This window comes from Microcebus murinus, chromosome 14 (assembly GCF_040939455.1).
Source record: "Microcebus murinus isolate Inina chromosome 14, M.murinus_Inina_mat1.0, whole genome shotgun sequence".
NCBI classification, from domain to species: domain Eukaryota; kingdom Metazoa; phylum Chordata; class Mammalia; order Primates; family Cheirogaleidae; genus Microcebus; species Microcebus murinus.
Genome location: NC_134117.1, coordinates 57,758,062 through 57,777,873, shown reverse-complemented (window position 1 = coordinate 57,777,873; position 19,812 = coordinate 57,758,062). Strand labels below are relative to the sequence as shown.

The window sequence follows — 19,812 nt, the reverse complement described above, 5'->3', positions numbered from 1 at the left end:
TCCATCCTTGGAATAGATTCTTTGCAAGCCCATAAAAGAAACCAGAATCAGAGAGGACTCCCGGCGTCAGCTTCCCTGAGGTTTAGCAGGATCAAAATTAAAGCCAAGGACATGTACAGAGTATTCGGGGAAGAGGGCTTGTTGTGTTGGAGAATTGCATCACTCTCATGACTTCACATGGAGGCAGACAACACCAGGATCTAAAAAGCAAAAGGCTGCCTCACAGTAGACACTATAAAAAAGGACATCATCCAAATCCATCTAAAAAGCATTTTATTTCTGAGAAATACAGAGGAGGCAAAAGGTAGGCAAAGGGCAGGAAGGCGCTGACCAGGGCATCTGTCCTCCTAACACATCAGCACACTCACCTCCACATAAGGATTTGCTCTTGCTGGGGCACAGGCTACATGCCTGAACCTTTTTCCTGAGCCCCAGCATAGAAGTTGGCAGGGTCTGCACCCCACGACATGCGAGAACACTCCTGGAGAGAGATCGGAAAAATAAGACCAGGGGCTTTAGAAGATCTTCGGTTAAATTCAAATATGGTCTAGAATGATTAAGAGTAAGTATTTAGAAGGGACTTACCTTCAATGACATGGCAATTGGAGTCTTCCACACTTAAAAAAGCTCTTCTCTTTCTTGGCTAGGGAGAGCTGATGGAGGAAGCATGTGCAGCTCTGTTTCCTGAGGAGCCCAGGCTTGTGTGGGGACAGGGTGAAGGACCTCAGATATTCTCAGACTTGGCTGATTCCCAGAGACAGGTTATTAGAGGAGATATTTTCTTTATTTTCTCTGACATGCCATTTTGGCCTCTGCACCCAAATGCACAAAATCCTTTGGCTGGTGACCAGATGGCTCTGAGAAATTCAGAGTTTAGGTGTGCATGAAATTACTACCATTCTGAGCCCCAGAAAACTAAGCTCAGAATTCAGGCAAGCTGCGGTCTGAGCCAACAGGAACACCACGCAGATTTCCTAGGATCGAAGTCTAGTATCCAGGATAGAGTTAAAGAAGTTAAAATCACTCTCACAGTGGACAATGAGGGAACGAGCTCAAGGCCACTGTTGCCAGAGTTGCCAAGCTGGTGTCTCAACAGAAATGGAGTTAGACTCCAGCTCCCCTCATCTCCCGGAAGCCGTCAACTTCAAGATTGCAATAGGATAGTTGAAACAATGAAGGTCCCAGGGGTGGCACCTGCAGGAAACAGGGCACGTCTGGCTGCCATTTAGCAGCCTGGTCAGTGGCCTCTTCCTCCTGCAAGATCTTTACCATCTGTCATCCAGGCTCACCCTAGAGCACCAGTCCACTCAGCTGGCACCCAAGGGGTCTGCACAAGTGTCTCCTCTAGGAATTCTCAGATGGCCATGGGCCTTCACCACTGGGAGTCACCATGAACTCCTCCATCCCATTTCCTTACCTTCACAAGTCAAGAAGCACCAGCGAGTGATGCTTCAGCTGAATATTTGGCTGGCAGGTAAAAGGATAACACCATGCGTTTTAATGTGACCTCCAACGAGATCAAAGCATTGGAAATGCAAATGAGAAAAGGATCCTACAACCATGGCAAGAACGAATGGCTTGGACTACCATCTGCTGGACACTGTCAACCCTCCCAGAGCTCACAAATTCCCATCAAGCTCTCTTAAGTTCTTGACATCTTCGGTGCAAGTATTTCATCAGGAAATAGTTATTAAAAAATAAATAATGCCCAGCGAGGAGGTTTGACCCCAGGCATCTTTTCCTTCCAGGCCAGCAGAAAGGAAGCAGCCTTCCTTCCAAGAGCTTTCTTTCTCATTCAGAAAGTCAGCACAGAACAGCCCTGCCTTCCTCCAAAAATCTTCAACACTCAGGAGGCTCTTGTAAGGGTTGGTGTTAAGATAAACAAATTGATCAATGTAAAGGCTAACAATTGTTTTGGGGAAAAGGCAAGGCAATGCATTGAATACTCACTTTGACGAATCTATGAAGTATATTACAAGTGCACCGATGCTGAGAGCAAAGACCAAGACAACCTGCAAAAGAAGAGAAGAATGCTGTCACCGAAGAGCTGGACGTGAGGATGTTTGGGTGCTTTGACACATGCAACGGCATCTCTGAAATACCCTTCCAATTGCCCTTGGGGAAATGCTTGGAAAGCTGACCCCTTGCTGCCCCTACAAATGCCCTGGATGTTGCCTCCTTCCTTGGGGGTGGGCGGCAACCTCGCCCCTTGCCAATAGGTGTCAGGGCAGACTTTTATATCTTTAGAGCATTGAGTTTTTATCTGGCCCTGTGATCTCAAGGTCCAGCTTCTCTGTGAATGACATCAATAAAAATTTGGGGTGATACAATTTTTCATATTATATGTAACCTAAGACGTAAATGCTCTCAAGCATGGGAATATCAATTTTAACAGCTTTATTGAGGCACAACTTATATATCACAATATTCACCCCTTTTAAGTGTATAATTCATCAATGACTGTTAGCAAATTCACCAAGTTGTTTAACCATCCCTGTTATCCAGTTTCAGAACGTTAATATCATTCCAATAAGATCACTCGTGCCTGTTCAATTAATCCACATTCCCGACTCCTAGCCCCAGACAACCTCCAATTTACTTTCTGTCTCTAGACAGGAAATACCACTTTGAAAAGCACAAATTTGCTTGTACAAATGTCCTTAGGTGTGTGTTTGCATATGCAGCTACAGATACATTTACTGCATGCATACTCTCTATGTCTGTGTGGTTGTAATACTTCTGAAGCATTTAGGAAAATAGTTTAGGTGCAGGGAGTCAAATCAGGTAATCCATTAGGCCAGTTATGTGACAATCCTTGTCCTTCTTTACACTCTTCGTTCAAAATTAATCACCATGGATAGAAGACAGTTTTGGCATCTCCTCCAGTAGACACCTGTCACACTAAGGTCCATCAAATGAATATGTAGCAGATTAGGCTGACGCTGACACTTCTGTCCTCACTGAACATTCTAATTTGTTTACTTAATCTTTTGCAGAGAAGACTGTTAATGCAACTAAAGGACAGTCAAAAATGAAAAAGAGGCTATCAGCCAACAATGACGCCTGAGAACAAAAAGTAACTCCCCCCCCCCCCCACACACACACACACACACACATACAAACAAAGTATGCCTGCTGGGTCAACAAAGACCTTTAAGATATGCTAATGTCCTAAAGAGACCGCAGCCTGAGGGCTGCAAGTGTCAGTCTCCTCAGAGTATACAGAAACTGACATCACTGGGGCATTACCTGGTGGATACAGATGAATTCCAATTTATGTAAGGACTAGGAACAGTCAAGCTATGTGTGTGCAAAGAGGGTCAGTGTATCCAGACAAAGAAAAAGGGAGAATCACAGACACACGTATCTGTGTTTTGTGTTTTGTGCCAAAGTGACTTATGGAAAATGAAATCTGCATGAAATACTATCTATTTAGTAGAGATGGGGTCTCCCTATGTTGTCCAGGCTGGTCTCAAACTCCTGGGCTCAAGGGATCCTCCCACATGGACCTCCCCAAGTCCTGGGATTCCAGGTGTGAGCACCGCACCCGACCAGCATAAGATACTCATTTAAAACATTGCAAAACTCCAAGGGGCTACTAGGGACAGATAGTGGGTTACACAGTCCAGAAAATGACAGTCGAAACAACTGGGCACTGTAAAAGGAATACACAGTTTCATAGCAACTGATAAAATCTCCTTATGAAAGGGAGTGTTAAAACAATACCCTGCGGTTTCTTTTATTCTTCCATTTTGTTTTAAAAACTAAAACATGCTCCAGTTGAATCCAGGGAAACTTCTGCAGTCTGTCAGTAATCATCATCTACCCAGCACTAATCCCTCTTGGCTGGCTCACCTCGGCCTCTCCCCCCCCACACATCCATTCACTCATTCCTTGCAAAGGCAGACACAAAAACAAGCAAGCAAAAACATGCACAGGCCCCTGCTTTTGCCTCTATTCATCAGAAGGAGGCAGGAAAACAAATAGCTTAAGATTAATTTTGATCTGTGCTGCTATTTCTGAGACATAAGCAGTTAGATCCCGGCCCTGACCTCATTCTCAAAAAGCTGCAAAGAGAAGGGGTGTGGCCAGGACAGAGGGGAAGGGCTTCGTCTTCATTCATAAACAGCTGATCCCAGACTAATCCCTATCCATTTGGCTCCCTGCATGTGTGCCTGAGAATGCTGGGCATCTGTCGGAGCTGGCTATGTAGGCCTATGCCGCTAAAAGCCACAGTTGCGGGAAAGGACAGGAAAGAGGTCCTTGCTAATGTCATCTACATCATTGTGTAAAGAACCCCAAAATCTAAGCTCTCCTGCAATGGCAATGACTTCCCAGCATCAGGATGGCCAGACAGAGTAGCTGACACTAATTTGTCCCAGCTGCCTCCACTTGGCATCTATGATGGGGCCTAATGCCTTGCTTATTTAGGCAAATCAGCCAGTGACAGGAGGAGGGAAGGAATCCTGCTGCCCTCTTAAGATGGAAGCTCAAATGTCAGCATCTCTCTGATAGCGTAAGAGAGGGAAGAATGCCGGGGGGTGGGGAATGATCTCCGCAACTCCCAGGGACTGAAGATTTAGTTGAGTGGACCCATGCGTGGGTCCCCGTGCTCAGCTTTCTTTCAACTACGTACAGGATGAGCCAAGGTGCCCCGCCCACCAGGATCCACCATCGCCTGCCTCCATGCATGAAATGCTCTGTGGGGAGAGGACCTGCTCCTCGGCATCAAGGTAACTGTGCATGGAATCTTTAAACTCGATAAATGCCTCTTTGTCATGTCACGCTTGATGACACTGTCAGCCTGGATCCAGGTGCTACTGTAAACACACCCACTCTTTGACGTGGCCATGAAAACAGAAACCCAGCAGAGACTTGTCTCCTCTAGGGCCCTCACAAAGCACCTCAGAAGGACTTATGTCTTCTCTCTCTCTCTCTTCCTATCTCTATCTCTCTAACAAATCCCCCGTTGTCTGAGAACCCCACTCCAAATATGAAAAATATCAGCCTGAGAACACCAGATGAATGGATTTTAGCTTAAATGGTAATAGTAATGTTATAGAGGGCCCCCAAATAGTCAAGTATTTATTTAACATATGCTATGCACAAGGCCCAAGAAAAACAAAAGAAGCAAGGCCACTTGGAATCATAAAGTAAACTCTTTTATGGAGTAGTCCTTGCATAGATTAATCCTGTGCCATTAATATTATGCAATTTGTGGTAAATCCTATAGGATAGGTATAGCCATTACATAATAAGCTATTGCCTGGGCGGATCACTAATAAATGGAGAAGCAGCGAGAAAAGAGTAGGAACTAAGGGCTCTTTTCTCAATATCCTTTTCTTTCTCAAAGTGTCCTATCTACATGTTACAGCTACTCTAATGTCCCTCCAGGAAGGGGCAGGGCCGGTGGGAATCCTTCTGTGTGCTTCCACAGTCCCAGGGACAAGGAGGACTGAAGCCCCAGGGACATGGTAAGAGGAGACGGGAAAGCACAATTTCCCAAGCCACGTGTCTGTGCCCTCCAGCATCAAGAATCATCTTTACAACAACCAAGCTCTAGGCCGGGCGCGGAGGCTCACGCCTGTAATCCTAGCACTCTGGGAGGCCGAGGCGGGCGGATTGCTCGAGACCAGGAGTTTGAAACCAGCCTGAGCAAGAGCAAGACCCCGTCCCTACTATAAATAGAAAGAAATTAATTGGCCAACTAATATGTATAGAAAAAAATTAGCCAGGTATGGTGGTGCATGCCTGTAGTCCCAGCTACTCGGGAGGCTGAGGCAGGAGGATCGCTTGAGCCCAGGAGTTTGAGGTTGTTGTGAGCTAGGCTGACGCCACGGCACTCACTATAGCCTGGGCAACAAAGCGACACTCTTCTCAAAAAAAAAAAAAAAAAAAAAAAAAAAAAAAAAAAACCAATGACTTGAGCACCACCTCTCAGGGCACGACTTCCGCTCATTTTCACCAGAGCCTGTCCAGCTTCCCACAGTGAGGGCTCCCCAAATCTCCCTGGCAGCACTCACTGCCATATCCTTAGATTTACTGAAAACACCCACACGCTGCATGGTGACATTGAGTGCTGTGTCAGATTCCTTAAACACCAAAAGCAACTCGACAAACGTCATTAGAGCAATGGTGCTTGGAGTCGCCTATTTTCAAAACTCCAAGATCAAGCGCGGCACATTATTTGCACAAAAGAGTGCCAGGAACACAGACACACAGTGTATCCAAGGACAAAAAACCCAAAGTCCGTCCCCAGCCCCGGACACGAGGAGGATTCTGGTGACAGATGGAGAGTAGCCACGGGAAGTTCACAGCCATCTTCCTAGAAGGAAATCCCGGCAGGCCGGGAAGATCTTTCCAATGTCCCTCGGGAAGTTCATGAAAATGGAAAATGGGATGGCCAGCGGGGAGCATTTTCCCCCTCAGGTCCCGGGAGCTCCTCGAGGAAAGGGCAGATTCAGCGATGTGAGCACAGAGGGGACTTGAAGCAGAAGAGCTGGCTCGTCAGGGACGTGGCCTGTTCTAGGACCTGGGCTGGCGTTGCGGGGTGCAGGCCCGTGCGCTGCCAGGGGGCACGGGAGGCTCTGTGGGCCTCAGGGGATGGGTGTGGGGCCGAGGCTCACAGAGGGGGCCACCGCCAGAACCCTATCTCCTGAGGAGAGCTTTTCTTAAAAAGCAGAGATGCCCGCCTCCCACCCAGGCCCGGCGAACCACGAGCCGGGGGTGGGGGAACCGGGCGCCTCTTTTTAACAAGCTCCTCCAGTGAGTCTGACCGTGCGGCCAAGAATGGGAGTCACTGAATTAAAGCCATTAGGGGAACCACTTAGCTCAAGCCAGAGATTAATTTACAAATGTCGCCTTACCAATTAGCCCATTAGAACATATGTAGGAGGCCTGCAGGCTTAGAGGATCCTGTTAGGCGCACTCTAAAAAGTTCAGAGAAGAGGATGAATTAATTCTCTCCTGAGCAGGTTTTACACATTCTCCTCCGCTCACAGCAGAACAAATGACCCTAATTGGTGATTCTGCATGTTTGATCAGGGCTTAGCCATCCACTGGGCTGCAGAGACCCTTCTCAGAAAACGGACAATTTTCCGTATGTGATCTTAAAGGCGCAGGACTTTTTAAATGGCAGTATAATTTATATACAATAAAATCCACTGTATAAAAAATAGACGTGAGAACTCTCAAGACAAAACAGTCTGGGGACATTTTATTTCTGAGAGATATATCATTGGAACATCTACTTATAATGTTTGGTCTGGTGGATTTAACAAAATGCCAACAAGCATTTATTGAACGGCTATGCACAAGGGCCGGAGCGAGAGACAGGGAAATGCAAAGCTAAAATATAATAGCTAAGTCAGGCCTAACCTCTGCCCTCAAGGACTATGGAATTTTTAGAAGTTTAAATTTCTAGAAGTTTCTAGAAATTTCTAGAAGTTTCTAGAATTTCTAGAAGTTTAAATTACACAGGAGTCCCTTATGAATTTAAGAAATGCTACCCGTATAAATGGACACTTTCAGAACATCAAAGGAAGGATTGGGTCCGGTAGAGAAGTAACACCGCCCACACTGTAGATTCACAAAGTGCAAGGGGAAGAGAAAGGGAAGAATGGGAAACCAAGGAAGAGGAAAGAATTCCTGACATTTCCAAGTCCACCCAGCTGTTCTGGTGGAGGACAGACACCAGGTATACAATATGACTGGCATATGGCAGGAAGAGCACAGGACTCCGAGTCAGAAGGCCTGGGTTTGAATCTGCACCCTGCCTCAGTAAGCAGTTTGCTCTTAAGCACATCACTTTAATCTCTCTGGGTCCCAGTTTTGCAACCTGTGAAATGGTGGGACTGAAACAGAGGATTATTAGGTAGGGATCTTGGTAGATTATTGCATGCAGTAAAAAGAACTAAAAACTCCTGGCTTCAAAAGGCAGCAGCACTCTTTTATGCCAGCTGCCTACCATGTATGCACACGTATAATTCACCACGTTAACAGTACACCTGTCCCTAGGTCTGTATCCAAGAGGCTTGTTTCATAAAATCACAAGAGTAAATTCCATGGATGCTCGAATTCATAGTTTGTGTTTCCAGCAGCACTATCAATTGTTCCTGCAGCAGGTCATTGCACAAGACTGGAACAAAGCAAAACAAAACTTAGAGGGGCCACTGATCCGCTCTCCCTGGGACTGAGTCTCAGCTCTGCCTTAGCTACAAGGAGTTGAGGGGTGGTCTGACGCAGGCCCCCCGCCTTGCCTCTGCGAGTCCTTGAAAAGCCCATATTTCACAGGCCTTGCCTCTAGATACTCACGCTCTGGGTCACAGGTTTTCTTAAGGGAAAAGGGAAAGGATTTTTTTTTTCTTCACAATCTAGCAAGTATAGTTAATGTGTTTTTCTCATTCCTAAATCATTAATGGTTCTCAATAGACGATATCATCTTGCTACCAAAAAAGTAATTTTGTTATCTTAAATAAAAAAGATTTGTAAAATATGAAACCAATATTTTAACAGTGCCATAGAAATATCCATAAGTCCCCTAAATTCTCAATCTAGCATTCTGGAACATTATATTTGACTTATTTGGAAGTGTATACACAAAAATGCTGTAAATTGGTTCACTGGAAACCAAGCATAGACAATGGAATAAACAGAGATGTGTTCAAGAAAAAAGAAAGAGGTGTTTTCAGCAGTTGGTATTTGGAATTACAGCATTAAAATAAAACGCATAGGATTTTCAGATAAGAATAAAACTGGCTATTCACATGTAAGGAAGCCTAATAAATATGTCTAGGATTTTACAGGCATTGGGATCTGGTACTTACTTCCAAAAGTGCAATACTATGAAGCCATACTCAGAGTAGAATAGACTAGATTTTTAGGACACACATATAAATTGAAGAAGACCCCTCCTTAAGTTATTTCAGATGACTTCCACAGCTTTTGGTATGAAGAAAAAAAATCCCTGAGAGAGTCAACAAGACCCTGAAAACTCTGGCCCTTTCCTCCTCTGGCTTTATCTCCCACACCTTCTCTCGCTAGACTCCGGTATGCCAAACGCACAGTTCTCATTCATCATTTGCCTCCTCCCACCACAAACTACCACAGGGCCTTTGCACAAGCTCTTCCTTTCTCCCAGCAGACTTCCCTCCTCTCCTAGACTACCCATGCTTCAGAAGGCAGCTCGGCGACCTCTGCCCTGCCCGTAAGTGTACTCTGAACTTTGTAGCAGTCAGCACAGCAGCCATTTTACACTTCTTTGTGCAATCATTTGACCAATTCCTCTCTCCTTTGCTGGGCTGAGAGCTCTATGAAGGCAGGGTGTGTGTCCGTTTTCAGCCATCGCTAAATTCCCAGAGGCTAGCAGAGTGTCTCATTCAGTACGTGTTAGATCAACGGCTACTTGGAGGGAAGGCTGGAGAAGGAGTTTGGAGACTGAGTGCAGTGAAAGCAAAAAGAGGTGGAAGGACATGGATCGCTCTCGCTGGGCGAGACCTGGAGTTTGAAACCTCGGGGAGGGGTGAGATGCAGTTCCGGGCCATGGCAGGATCCAGGGGCACCTGGAGGAAGTGGAGGGGGATGAAGAATGTCGCAGTGGATGCTGTCAAGGGTCTGAGACGCACAGCACAGGGACGGCCAGGAGAGCCACCTGCACAGACTGGCAGGGAGTGGTGGGAGCTGAGACTGAGAACAGAAAGAGCTGAGGACAGGAGCCGTCGCTGAGTGGCAGGAAGGGCGGGGAGGCAGGTCCGGGACGGCACTGGGAAGGGGCACACAGGGAGGGTTTAGCAGACAGCAGGATCCTCGAGAGAAAAGGTTTGTATGAGAACAGAGGGGCGTGGAGGGCCAGAGTGTCCAGCGCCCCTGGGTTATGAGGAAAAACCAACACCCAGAAGGGAAAGCAATGGAGACTGCAGCTCTAGGAAAGCAGATTCGACTGAGGCAGTGGATGCAGGGAGTGTTCTGTGAAGAAGCAGAGAATGTAGATTCTGATCAGGATTAGAAATCTGTGAAAACACAGGGAAGCACCTGTCTTGAAGAGGTGAGACACAGAGACACAAAATAATACAAATATCAATGCATCGATAATAAGTGAATATATACGTGTAGGTGTTTACATACACACACAAGGGACAAGAGACACAGAGACAAACTGTGACTCCTCTAATCACAAATGTTGGGTCTCCATCAATATATATTAATGAACTCCCTGCCCGGCAATGTGTCTCTGTCCATTTTCAAATCGGGTCATTTCAAAATGACTGTAGATAAAAATGAAGCTCTGGAAAACAATAGGGTTTAGTGTAAGCCACAAAGAACAAGTTTATTATAAATCATGTATCGGTAGGTATATAGGCAAAATTAAGTACAATAATGGGCTTTTGGAGGGGAGAGCAGAGGAGAATTTGACTAATACAGATAGACATGGAGAGTCTGGATTCTTCTTGTTTTTTTAATGTTTCCCAAAGAAGAATCTGGAACGTAAATTACTACAAACTAATTGCCTAACCTCTTCCCTTCTCAGGGCTCATGTTGACACAACTCTAGGGCCGGAGTTACCTTGAACTTCTGAAGGTTAGCATTCCCCAATCGTCACAGGAGTGTTGGCTCACATCTTGGATTTGTTGATGGTACTTATCTCATTTGGCCCAAATTAAAAACTCAGAAACATTAAATGTCTTCCTCCTGGGCCCTAATTTATTATAACTGAAATAAGAACCTGAAAAATGAGGGAAAGTAATTGCAACAGTAAGTCAAGAGAGTTTTTCTTAAAACCTCTGTCCTTCCTGAGAGTTGAGGTTTAATGACAGTGAAATATTATATCATTGCATCATAAAACCTAAAAGGCTTCTTTTTGCATATTTTTACCAATGACATTAAAATGGATACATTCTCGGGCAAGATAAAAATCTTCCATTTGAGGTCTAAGAGTTGAAAGACCTTTTCTGTCTAATTATTGAAAAATCTAGAGAAAAAAGTCCCATCTGCTGGTGGAGCTCTCAAGTTTGCAGCTAATTAGCTTTTTAAGAAATTGTCTGGCTTAAGTGCATGTGGACTTGGCCAACTGGATTTTTAATTTAATTAGGTTTACAGGACAAGAAATCTTCTGTAGCACTGTCAGGTCAGCAGTTGCCACTCACTGTCACCAAGGACTAAATTTTTGGCCATCTTTGACCTACTTCTCAAATCTTGCCAGCTCTTAAATGATATCAAAGGCAAAACTAAAATTGAAAGCTGGGACTCAAACAGACACTTGCATACCTATGTGCATAGCAGCTTTATTTACATGGCCAAAGGGGGTGGAGGAGAAGCAACCCAAGTGTCAGTTGACAGATGAACAGATAAACAAAATGGGGCACCTACTTACAATAGAATGTTATTCAGCCTTAAAAAGGGAAGGAATTCTGGTATATTCTACAACATGGATGAACCTTGAGGACACTATGTTCAGCGAAATAAGCCAGAAACAAAAGGACAAATACTGTATGAATCTACTTATATGAGGTACCTAGAATAGTCAAATAGAGACAGAAAGTAGAAGGGTAGTTTCTAGGGCCTGGGGGGAGGGGGAAGTAGGGAGTTACTGTTTGATGGGTACAGAGTTTCTGTTTTGCAAGATGAAAAGCGTTCTGGAGATGAGTGGTGGTGACGGCTGTATAAGAATGTGAAGAATGTACTTAATGCCACTGAAGTGTACCCTTACAAATGGCTGAAATGTCAAATCTTATGTCTATTTTACTACAATTTAAAAAAATAGAAGGAAAATTCTGAGAACCTGCAAGTAGAAGTATCCAGAAGTATATATACATGTAAAAACTCAAACATAATAACCCTCCCATGGGGAAACTGGTATCTCTCCTTTCAATAGCATTGGGTATCTCCAAGAAACTTTGTATTAGACGCAAGTGTATCTTGTCTCCCTAGATGTTTGATCTTATCCCTTAGTAAGCTGGAATTTCTCCTTTAGTTTCCACAATCTATCCTCATTTAGCCACAGAGACCTTCTGTAGGTCCCCACTGTCCCCTCCCTCTGCAGCCGAGTCTGTTACTGATGCAGGGAGCTGCCATGAATTTCTTAGGGATCAGGGACTCTGACAGGAGCCAGAACCTATTTTGTCTTTTGGTTATTGTAGCTGAAGTCCCAGTTGTAAAAGAGTGTGTCCTTGATCTTATAACCACTTTACAACCCATTAACAATTTCCTCTGGAAGATACTGAAATAGACACAGGGCATTTGGTCTCCAAGACTAAACCTCAAAGCCAAACTGCAGTGAGGACTTGGTCACAGCCCCTCAGTGGGACATTAAAGGCACCCTCACAAGCAATTTAAGATCTCCATCTTCTACAGTAATGATCTGGCCATCAAAGTTCTTGCATTTTAAAAGGATTATCAATGCACCCCTCAGTGTCAAAGGAGTTGGCTAAAAATGCTAAACGACCATTCAATTAACAACACAACATTGAAACCAACATTGACCAGGCTTCAAAATCACCCCCACCCCCAGCCCCATGATGGGCTTGGCCATGCACGTGCATGTTCACACGCCTGGTGCCCAAAGCGTCACACTTCATTTTCTCCTCTGAGGAACCTACTGCGGACCATGACAGCAAATGGTCTGACTTTGTGGAGAATGACAACAGCAAGCCCCTTTGTTAAAGTTTACAGTGGGCTGAAATCCAGGTCTCCAAAGAGAAGGTCCCAGATTATCCACATCTCTCCCTCCTTCCCTCACCTCAGAGGAAATGTTAGTCTTGGATTTCTGATTGAATTCCTGCAGGTAAGCCACACAAGGTAGCATCCCTTATACTCGCAAATTCTCGCCACCACAGCCTGGAGAATCAGAAAGCAGAGTCAGCGGCATAAACCTTTACGCATGTATTGCTGCTGATTTAGGAAGGATAAACCACAGCCTCAGCTGCTACCCTGCTGCCTGCCACCATCTCACAAGTCTCCCTCTCGCCCCGTGAGATGATCTCTAACACTACACAGGGGAACTGGAGGTCTGGCTGACTGGAGACAGGCAGTCAGAAAATCACGTGCTCCCACCTTCATGGGGCATCTGTTTGCAGGGGTGGGGTGGGATGTGAGTGTGGTCAGGTAATGCAAGATTTCTTGCCTCTCTCAGCCTCACACGTACTTTGAAAACAAAAGAGGAGAAAAGGAGCCAGTCTGTGGAATGTCACTTCTTGTCACTTCTTGTCTTCCCGAGGTCATTTAAAAAGAGAAAGAGCATGCATATGATGCTCAGGTGTGATTCATATGTCAGGACCTCCAACAGGTAAACCAGGTACACGGGGTTAGGGCACCAGCTTAAGGGCCAGAAAATGCATGAAGACTTGTATTTCCCAGTTTTAGGAGCTTCGACACAGTTATCAGGGAGAAATCAGACCTGTGTTGGGCTTTGGGCTTCCTTAAGCTTATTGGATGGTTTTTCAACGTTTCAAATTTATATGTGAGGAGAACTTTTCTGTTTTCAGGGTTTAGGGGCTCTTCTTGTCATAGTCTGGCTGTGCCTTTCATTTCAGCACAGCCCCAACTTGATCACTGAATTCCACTCCTCATCCACTTCATTAAATGATCTTTATGCACAAGATTTAATTTCTCTGGACTTCCCACATCATTCTCCAGTTATTTGTGCATTCACTCATTGCGCAAAGTTGCTGAGTATCCACTATAGGCTCAGGCTTGAGCTGGCAGGGGAAACAGAGCTGAAAAATGCCCCTGCTTCATGGAACTTGGACTCTAGTTTTCATTCTTCCTATGCAAAACAGGATGCCCAATGTCAGATAAGGTCCACAGCATCAAAAGCCTTTTGAGGTGTTTATGCCTCAGAAGAGTGGTTCTCAGACTTGAATGTGCATCAGAATGATCTGGAGGAAGGGCCTGCTAAAACACGGATTGCTGGCCAGGGGCAGTGGCTCACACCTGTAATCCCAGTACTTTGAGAGGCCAAGATTGGAGGATCACTTGAGGCCAGGAGTTCGAGACCAGCCTGGGCAACATAGTGAGATGCTATCTCACAAAATTTTTAAAAAAAAATTAACTGGGCATGATGGCACACACTTGTAGTCCCAGCGACTCAAGACACTGAGGCAGAAGGATCACTTGAGCCTGGGAGTTTGAGGCTACAGTGAGCTATGATGCCACTGCACTCCAACCTGGGTGACAGAGCGAGACTCTTGTCTCTAAAAATAAATAAATAAACAAACACAGATTACTGAACCCACCCCAAAGACTGTGACTCAGTTGGCCTGAGAGAGCCTGTGAATGTGCATTTCTAACAAGTGCAGAGGAAGCCAATGCTGCTGGGTCAGGGACCACATTTCGAGAATCACTGCTTTTAACCATTGTAGAAGATAAAAAGTTTATCCTTTCGAGACATTCATTTTTTTAAATATAGATGTAAAACCATTTAAAATTGGTCAGTTTTAGCAGTATGCTATTTGAACAAAATGCCTTTAAATATATCTATGAAAAGAGACTTGGAAGGCTTCCCAAGGGCAGAATATTGGCTAGGACTCTTTATCTTGAAATATTATTCAGTCATTTCCATGGTCTCGTTCAATGGGCTGAACAATACCAGTTTTGTTTTTAATGTAAGTGCATACATCTTCTCGATAGAAAGACAGCTCATGAATTTAGGTATTCACTAAATAAGTAGATGTCACTGCTGCTAATATTATAACTCATAAAAACCCCCACTGCAAGGCTTAGATGAAGACACGTATCCTGTTTCCTTTATTGTTGGAAAGAGATAGTGTTTTTTTAAAAAATGGTGTTCACATGGCTTCCAAAAACACAAGAACCCAGGGACATGGCTGGGTTTTGCGGACCTATCTAAGATTTAGGGAGGACAGAACAGCTCCCTTGGTTCAGGCTCCGCGCTCTGCACGCACCTTCTGTGGGTAAGCCGCCTTCTCTGGGTGCCCCGTGCCACCCGACCTACGTTGAGAACCCCGGTCTGCTGGCGAGCTCGCTCCAGCAGCACCCGTGTTTCTCATTTTAGGTTGCCACTGTAGATTTTGCTTTAAAGGACATTTCAGGTGCACAGGGTGGTTGGGTGGTATTTTTGTGTAAGTCTTGACTGTTTCTTTTCTTTCTGTTTTCTTCTAGTGAATAATGAATCCATTCAGACAGACACAGAAAGGTGACAACTCTTGGCCTTCCTGAACACCCCTGGGTCTGCTGCTAGTCGGTGGAGGCAGCCTCCCGACAGGCCCTGAGTATTGCTGCCATCAAAGCACGTTTTACTTTCCATGGCAGTCGTGAGTTTTCTTCTCAGTGTCTTGTCCGCGACCTCCTCGTTGAAGGTAGAAAGGGTGTCATGCATTGTTGTGTCCCCACCATTCACTCATTCATTCATTTATTCATTCAACAAACACTTCTTGAGTGACTACTGTGTACCAAACATTGTGCCAGGCCTGGGTAGACAGCAGGGAACCAACAAGCCATGGCCCCTGCCCCTGTGAACCTCACAGTCTAGAGGAGGGACAGACGCTCAACAAATGATCCCACCAGTGAGTCAAAATTGCACACCGAAAGGAGGACTCTGAGGAAGACGGGACTGTGTAGACTAGGAGTCTATGGAGCTTTCCCAAGGAGGAAAGGTGAGAAGGAGTGAACCAAATGAAGATGAATATTCCTCACACGAAAAACAGTGCATCCAAAGCTCCTTGAGGACCCTCCTGTGGATGTTTGCTGCGTGCATGGGGGGACCAAGATGGTGCTATGCATCCGCCATGACCGGGGCAGGGAGGAGCTCTGTGTGGAGAAAGCTATAGAACAGCAGCTAATTTTTTTTTTTTACAGGCATGGAGTATGTTTATTTTCCTTTCTATTGAATATCTGGAACAGAGTTGCTGCTCAGTAAATATTTATTTATTTATCATTTTTTAATTTTAGAATATTATGGGGTGCAAATGCTTTGGTTATATGAACTATATTTGCACTGCCCGACTCAGAGCTACAAGCAAACACCAACTAAATTTAGTTGAGTAAGGACCCTCTGTCTTCAAGAAGGAAGAGGCATCTCCGTTCTGAGGGTGGAGCCACTGAGGCACAGGGAGCTTAAATATCTTCTACAAGAGGCAGAGCTTAGCCTCAAAACCAGGTCTGAGTCTTTGCCTTTGTTCTTTTAATCCACAGCAGCAAAACTGCTTCCCAAGCTGGGGTTATGAGGCCTCCAGTGCCCCAGATACTGTCTCCATCACACCTGCCCTCCTGAACTCCACGGAGATTCATCAGCTTTCCTTGAGTCCCTTGGTGAAGAAGCATCAAGGCTGGAAGCTTTTCTTTGATGGCCACAATGGCCAAACCCTCCAAAATGGCTTCACAAAGGGTGGGCATTAAGCCCACTCCACCCCCAAACCATAGCAACTGCCTCCCTGTCCAAGGAAATTGTATGAGTGCAGCTTCGTTGCACATATTATTAATATATTTTCAGATCTCATGTTGGCAAAGTCTTCTAGTGCATCCCAGTCTAACTGTGAGGATCATCCAACAATAGAATGGGCTGCTGCATCTGATGCCAAGCTTCCTGTCCCTGGGGACATTTAAGTTGACACAGGAGATCGCTCGCTATGAATACAGTGGAAGGAATTCCTTATATAACCGAATGCTGACAGACTTCTTTCTGATGGCATTTTTTTAATAGAGACACGTCTCACCCAGGCTACAGTGCAGTGATCATAGCCCACTATAACCTTGAACTCCTAGATCCTCCTGTCTCAGCCTCCCAAGTGGCTAGGACTACCATGCCCAGCTAAATTTTTTATTTTTATTTTTTGTAAAGATAGCACCTCGCTATGTTGCCTAGGCTGGTCTCGAACTCCTGGGTTCAAGTGAGTCTCCTGCCTCAGCCTCTCAAAGAACTGAGATTACAGGTGTGAGCCACTGTACCTGGCCATGATGGTATTTTAATATGACAAAAATAGAAGCTTCTTGACAGCAGTTTGTGCCAAGTCTATATGCCTAAAGAAACTCTACTTCCTAACATGCCTGACATCCTGGGATAATTATCAAGAGCACCTCCTTGTCACTCTCAAAATTACCCTGGGTAGATGCCAAAGAACATGGTCATCCAATTTAAACTGCACTTGGGCCCTTGGAGAGGCCTAATACATCCTAACACACTGGCTGCTAAATAGCTAGAAGATGAGAAAAAAGCACGGTTTGGAATGTGTAGTGCTCTTGTAGCCACTCCAGGACAATTTCTAGTTCTCTCCTTAATAACCTGATATATCTGACATGCCAGCAGGTGAATGGCAATGTCTAAAACCTCCAGATTTCTTACAAACACACACACACACACACACACACACACACACACTGACATATACACACACACTCGTGTTGTTTCCATAGTATAGGAAAGTTTCCGAGAGAAGCAGGTAGTCTTTTCATGATGTTAGTGGTCTCTTGATGAGTGCTGTTTGTTTTTTTTAATGCCTTGTCTGGCAATGGACATGATTAATAAGTTGCTGGAGATGATAGGGACCGATCCACTCTGATTGAGTTACTACAGGCTGACAAGGAGGAAAATGAGGATCTCAAGATTTTAGATCAAAAGCAGCCCATTAAATCCGGTTCCTAAGGCCACGGAGAGTGGCATCTGCTGGCTTCAAGGAGCAATCAAACACAATTTGCTCTCAACATCACTTCCTGGTGAAAAGAGTAGTCCAACCTCTGCTCGCCCACTGAACTCTAACTCATGTAGGGTCTGGGTATGTAGCATGATCTCTGTACCTAAAATAATAAACCAGGGAGTGGTTGGACCCAATTGCTCGCAACTACTATTTCTAAGGAAAATGTCAGACCGTGCAGGCTGGACTGGCTTGATTTTGGCAGAGAGGGTGGCTCTGTTCTGCTACCTGAGTAAGCGCAGCAATGCACTAAACACAAGCCCTTGTAATAACCAAACAAAAGCAAGCCCCAGGAAAAACTTCAGCAACATGAAGAAATGCAACCCAAGTATCTCCTGGCAGAAGCTGCCAGCAGTCCTCAGCCTGGGAGGAACAGAATGACTCAAGGACACTTGGCCAAGCTGTGACATAAGCCGCTTTTCCACTGCACGGAGACAGTACACCCCATCCTGAATGACTAAGTGAAACACTGCCCAGTTCTGGCTTGAGGAATTTATGGTCATCTCGATGCCATCAATTCAGGGGCTTCTGGAAGAACCCCTCATCCCCCAAAAGATCTCCCCGAGTTCCTGGAATTTCACCAATAGAGATTAGTTCCAGTGTTACATTAACTCTCTTTCTTGGCCTTCATTACAAACACAAGAAATAACGAACAAGTGCATACTAAGTTGTTAATGACATAATACAGAGATGTTGAAATTGTGTTATACTGAATATCTCGTTAGGCAGTTGGTTAAAAGAATATTTCCAAATATTCTGATTCCAAAGGTCCGATGAACAATTCAGAAATCTATATTTTCGACAACCAGCCCGCACACTCACCCCTGTAATTCTGACACTTTGAGAAAGTTCATTTTAATGTATCAGATCCTCACATGGAAGGAGAACTTAAGAGTTTTTAAAACCCAGATTGAAGGCGAGGTGCAGTGGCTCACGCCTGTGATCCCCACACTTTGGGAGGCCGTGATGGGAGGATCACTTGAAGCCAGGAGTTCAAGATTAGCCTGGGCAACACAGTGAGACCCCGTCTCTACAAAATATTTTTAAAAATTAGCTGGGCATAGTGGCATGGGCCTGTAATCCCAACTACTCTGGAGGCAGAGGCAGGAGGATCACTTGAGCCCAGGAGTTCAAGGCTGCAGTGAGTTATGATCAGGGCACTATACTCCAGCCTGGGTGGCAGAGTGAGACCCTGTCTATAAAAAAAAAAAAAAAAAAAAAAAAGCCAGGTTACACCCCAAATCAATCATGTCAGCATCTCTGGGGGAAGAACAGGCACCAGGATATTTTTTATGTATTAGAATAACCACCCAGGTAATTCCAGTGTGCAGCCAGGGCTATGGACACCTGAGTAGCCAATGGGAGGGCCCCCAGGAACAAGGCAGAGCAAAGCAGAACACACGATTGTCAGTGCCCTGGCCTGCCCCGGAGAGTCAGGTCTCTGTGTTGGCAAAGTGAGCAACTGCCTGGTCTCCAATGTCTGCATCTGAGTGGCCCTGGAGGAGTGGTCCTGGGTTAACTCAGTCATGGGGGAACCCCACCTTTCCTACACACAGCCACATGCTTCCTTGAAGCCACGGTGACTTGGAGGCTGCCACGGCTGGGCCTCTGGGGAGACATGAGTATGGAGGCTGGGCCGCAGCCGGAGCCAGGCAGTGAGTGGCCATTTGCTGCCGTCTGGATTTCAGTGGCCAGTGTTGCTTTGGCCCTGTAGGGTCCCTCAAGCAAGCGCAGCCCTCTCACTCCCAGCTCCTGGGCACCTCTGCAACCTGGTGTGGGGTTTGACACTCAAGCATCAGGACAGGTGAACAGCTGCTTCCAGCCAGTGGCAATGCAGACCTCAGTCCTTGCCAAGAAACAGGCAAAGGCAGAACGGAGGAGTGGCATCTGGTTAAGAGACTTCCTGACTCCAACAAATCCACATCTCTTTGAACAAAGTAGGGGTCGTGTGTGATGTGCAAGTTTCCACAAACCTCTCTCCACGTGATGCTCCCTTAGCAAAATCTAAGTAACAACAGAGAACTGGGAACTGGAGTGAGCAGAGAAGACCCAGGAGTCCATGGAGAATTGATCCTTAGGATGATGGCTCAGTGTCCACCCAAAACACAAAGGTATTTTCCTCTTTGTTCAAGCACTGTTTCCAGAGGCACGAGGGTGAAATTCATGCCTG

General features: G+C 45.5%; 1 protein-coding gene across 27 annotated transcripts in view; it reads right to left on the bottom strand.

The window, feature by feature from the left end:
- KCNMA1 (potassium calcium-activated channel subfamily M alpha 1) overlaps positions 1-19,812 on the bottom strand; it is a 722,512-nt gene that overhangs the window by 357,389 nt on the left and 345,311 nt on the right. For all 27 annotated transcript variants that reach the window (XM_076010104.1, XM_076010105.1, XM_076010108.1 and 24 more), the window contains exon 3: positions 1,951-2,012. In XM_076010104.1, coding sequence (XP_075866219.1) covers positions 1,951-2,012 — 62 coding nt within the window. The remainder of the gene's footprint in view (positions 1-1,950; positions 2,013-19,812) is intronic.